Source organism: Chenopodium album, chromosome 3, assembly GCF_948465745.1.
Source record: "Chenopodium album chromosome 3, dcCheAlbu1.1, whole genome shotgun sequence".
NCBI classification, from domain to species: domain Eukaryota; kingdom Viridiplantae; phylum Streptophyta; class Magnoliopsida; order Caryophyllales; family Amaranthaceae; genus Chenopodium; species Chenopodium album.
The window spans coordinates 34,443,293-34,447,149 of NC_137836.1; the positions used below are offsets into that span (position 1 = coordinate 34,443,293).

A 3,857-nucleotide genomic window follows, 5' to 3' on the forward strand; every position below is an offset into this window, starting at 1 on the left:
TGCAAAAATGGATTTGCGACGGATTTGCAACTACTTTGGTTCGTTGCCAAAGACCTAGTCGCAAATCCATTTTTGCGACTAATTTTTGAACAGTCGCAAATTTAGCGACAAATTTGCAACGCCTTTGCAACTACCATTTAGCAACTAAATTTCAAATTTTAGCAACTAAATTATTGTCCGTCGTAATATATTTGCGACGGATTAGCAACTACAGAGATCAATGTTTTAAGACTATTTTTGCGACGAATTAGCGACTGCAAGACCAAATTTTTGCGACTACGAGACTAAACTTTTGCGACTACGGAGACTAGTTTTATTGTGACGGATTTGTGACTATTAAGACTAATTTTTTTGCGACGGATTAGCAACTACATACGAGACCAAATTTTTGCGACTACAAAACTAATTATTTGTGACAGATTAGCGACTACTGAGACTAATGATTTTGCAACTAACCAATTAGTCTCTAAACCAAATTTGCAGTCGCTAAATATTTGCGACTAACTATCAATATTTGAGACCATAATTAAGCGACGACCAATATTAATCACAAAACACAAAAGGTGCCCACGCATAAATTCAACTAACCAAAATGTTAATTTTATTCAAATATCCAAAATATCAATCAATTTTGTATCAATGTATTAAAAAACAATATTTAACTCATATGACTAATTGTTCCAAAAGTCACCTCCCATATAAAAAAAAAGCTACTTCAAACAAGAATTAATGAGAATGTAAGAGACCAGTTGTTCATAAAATTACCACCAAGAAAATAAAAATCACTTAGTTGTCTCACGAGAGCGGGTGACTGCAGGCGTAGGAGGCTTATAAGGACGGTAAACTTGTTTTACAAGTGATGCCATTTCCTGCAATGTTTTTTGCATAGCTAATTTTTCCTTCTTCCATGTAGCTTTTTCGATCTCATGATTTTCGACGAATTCCTTAGCACATTTTAAGCTCTCTGCCGCTATTTTTTGGCTTTCTTCTACCTTGTTATGGTTTTCTTCCGCCATCTTCTTTAGTTCTTCAACTTGAGAACTTAATTGAGAAATCATGGAAGGAGTGGAAGATGATGCAGTAGATTGAGAAGTAGGATCACTCTTGTAATACATATGTGAAGCACTCCCTAAACCGTAGACTTTTCCTTTCTTTTGCCCACCTACAACCTCCAAGTAGACTTTGTCGGGGTTTATCTCAATTCCTTTGTTCTTATATTCCTCAAGTTTTTCCATATATTCTCCCTGCATTAAGATATGTATTAGTAACTATGATCTCAAATGTTAAAACTTAAATAAACTAAATACATTTTTATAAAAAAACAACTATAATAAAAATACAAGCAATGACTCGGGACATCGTCCGGGATAAAAACTTGTTTGGACTTCTAAAACACAATTTAATTTAATTGTTATCTTATAGTCTTTCATTTTGGACATCAGATCAGTACATAGCAGTAAAAACTTGCCTTTAGATACCATCTGATTTATTTAGATACCATCAGAGTTTGGTTACAAAGTGAAAAGTTAGGTGATGGTCTAAGCAAATGGTATTGATGGCAGTGAGGGTCCAAGCAGTTATTAGTAAAATAATTTATGTAAGCAGTTATTAGTAAAAATTTCGACAGAGTCTCCTTTGTAAATTGAAGATTTCCCTCCTATAGGGCATGGCTTCAAAATAAACCTGCTTCAATTCACATTATACCATACCACATTAATCATATGATTAATGCCGGCAAATCATTCTCATCCTCCAACTCAATCACACAATCACACAAACAAATAAACAATCCATTATATCTCCAAACATTAACTACCATATCTTTTTGTAATCTTAGAAAAATATAGAAGTATACTCATACCATGACTTTTTGAGACTTGTCACCCATCAATTCAACTTCATCATTGCCCACACAAACAGAATGAGTGCTCTCATAGACTTCAGCAGCAGTTGGTAAAATTCCATCCTTTTTCTTTGCCTTGTATTAGAAGAAGTTGTTAGCACTTAAATAAAACAACAAAAAATAGGGGGACATAGACTACAGAGCAATTGTAATAAAGACCAGTTATAGTCATCTATATTAGTGGCTAAAAAGTTTCTACTTGCTTCAATCTTATATTAAAAATCATAAGTTTGCTGCTAAAATCATACACTTACCATTTTTTTAACCACTTGAGGAGTAGATATGCTACCTTGGCGATGGCCAGGGTCAAACTTCTCTAATGTTTGGCCAGATAACCGATTATCTCTTGCTTGGTTAGAACGTTTCACAAAATCAGATAACCCCTAAGTTGCTGCCCCTAAGTTGCTCTGATTTTATTATATTTTTGAGCCTAATTTGCATTGTGGTTATCCTCATCTAATGGTATCCTCATCTAATGGCCAAGGTTGATGTCACATAGATGTTGGGAAATAAAACCGGATTTGACAATGACAACAATACACCTTATTCAACCCAGATAAGAAGATGAGGGTAGTGGGAAATGTGAGGATATCAAAATCAACATACGTAGTATGTAATTAACACTATTAAAAGTTTCTTAGTCAAGTTAATAGTGAATGACCAAGAAAATTGCATGCTTAATTACAAGTTCTTCACCCCTGACTCCCTGAGTCCTTACCCAAGTAGTTTGCACAACTCACAACAGCTATATGTTCACTAAGAAACCTGAAGTTGAAATGCATAACTCCAGCACCAATTCGCTTTAATGATTTGCTAATATATTTAACTTCATAATAACTCCAAACACATTTCCAATCCAAAAGCAACTCCAATTCTCCAAATAAGTGATCCATGATTACACATTATATAGAGGTGAAGTGAATTCAGACCAAGAAGATACTCAGAAAACAGAATGAGTGAATGCATTTATGCATTCGATGCCGGGTCAAGGTAAATTTTTATATCCAATTAGAATAACTTGCTGCCCCACAACTCAAATTAGGAGCAAACTCAATTAACATACTGTTATTCTAGCAACCACCCACAACGGTTGCCATGACAACCAACCAGCAGCAAATTAGGCTCAAAAACATAATAAAATCAGAGCAAACAAGAATTCAATTATAACTAGCGAGCCTCAATACCCTCTAATGAACAGGAATTCAGAGCAAAACGAGAATTCAATTAACAACAAACCCCCCCCCCCCCTTCTTCATGAAATATACTTGTATATATTTTACAAATAATAGTTAAAAAAAAGGGGTCGAAATAACTAGAAATGGGATTTTTACATTGAAAATCATTCGGGATTTTTGCATACTCAATCAATTTTGATTGATTTTTAATTAATTGACTTCAACTAGACCATGGAAACCAAATTAAAATCAATAATTGGACCCAAAAAAAATCAATGATAACCCTAAAATTCATAGTCGACAAATTACAATAAGCGAAGGGTGGAAGGCATTTAAACTTACCTGGGAAGAGACGTGGTGGCGCAGCGGAGCTAAGGAAGGTGAAGAACGACGGTGAGGGGCTGAGGGTTGATTCTCTTTGAAAAACCCTTCTGCGTGTATCTTGAGTGATTAATTCTTTTTTTTTTCTTTTTTTTGTTTTGTTTCACCAGTTAAATGATTAAGGATTTTTTTTTTTTTTTTTTTTTTAGGAAGAGTATGATAGTTCTTGTTTTTGACGGTGAATAAGAGTATAAGACTGATTGATAATTCTTGTTTTTTTGGCGGCAACAACCTTTTTTTTCCTTTTTTTTTAGGAATAAGGGGTTTTTTTTTATTATACTAAGGGTTTTTTTTATTTCTTTTTAATAAATATTAAAAATAATAGTAGCGACTACCGTGTTAGTTGCAAATTATTACAAGAGCGTCGCAGATTAGCTACCGCATAGCAACTATTATAA

General features: G+C 34.0%; 1 protein-coding gene across 1 annotated transcript; it reads right to left on the reverse strand.

Moving 5' to 3' along the window:
• Positions 1–578: 578 nt before the first annotated feature.
• On the reverse strand, positions 579–2,273 carry LOC145613169 (uncharacterized). The gene is made up of 3 exons (XM_081668236.1): positions 2,158–2,273; positions 1,862–1,978; positions 579–1,244 (listed from the first exon to the last, which is right to left on the reverse strand). The coding sequence occupies exons 1-3, from the start codon at positions 2,158–2,160 to the stop codon at positions 783–785; spliced, it is 582 nt and encodes a 193-aa protein (XP_081524362.1). The 5' UTR covers positions 2,161–2,273; the 3' UTR covers positions 579–782.
• Between the last annotated feature and the right edge of the window lie 1,584 nt (positions 2,274–3,857).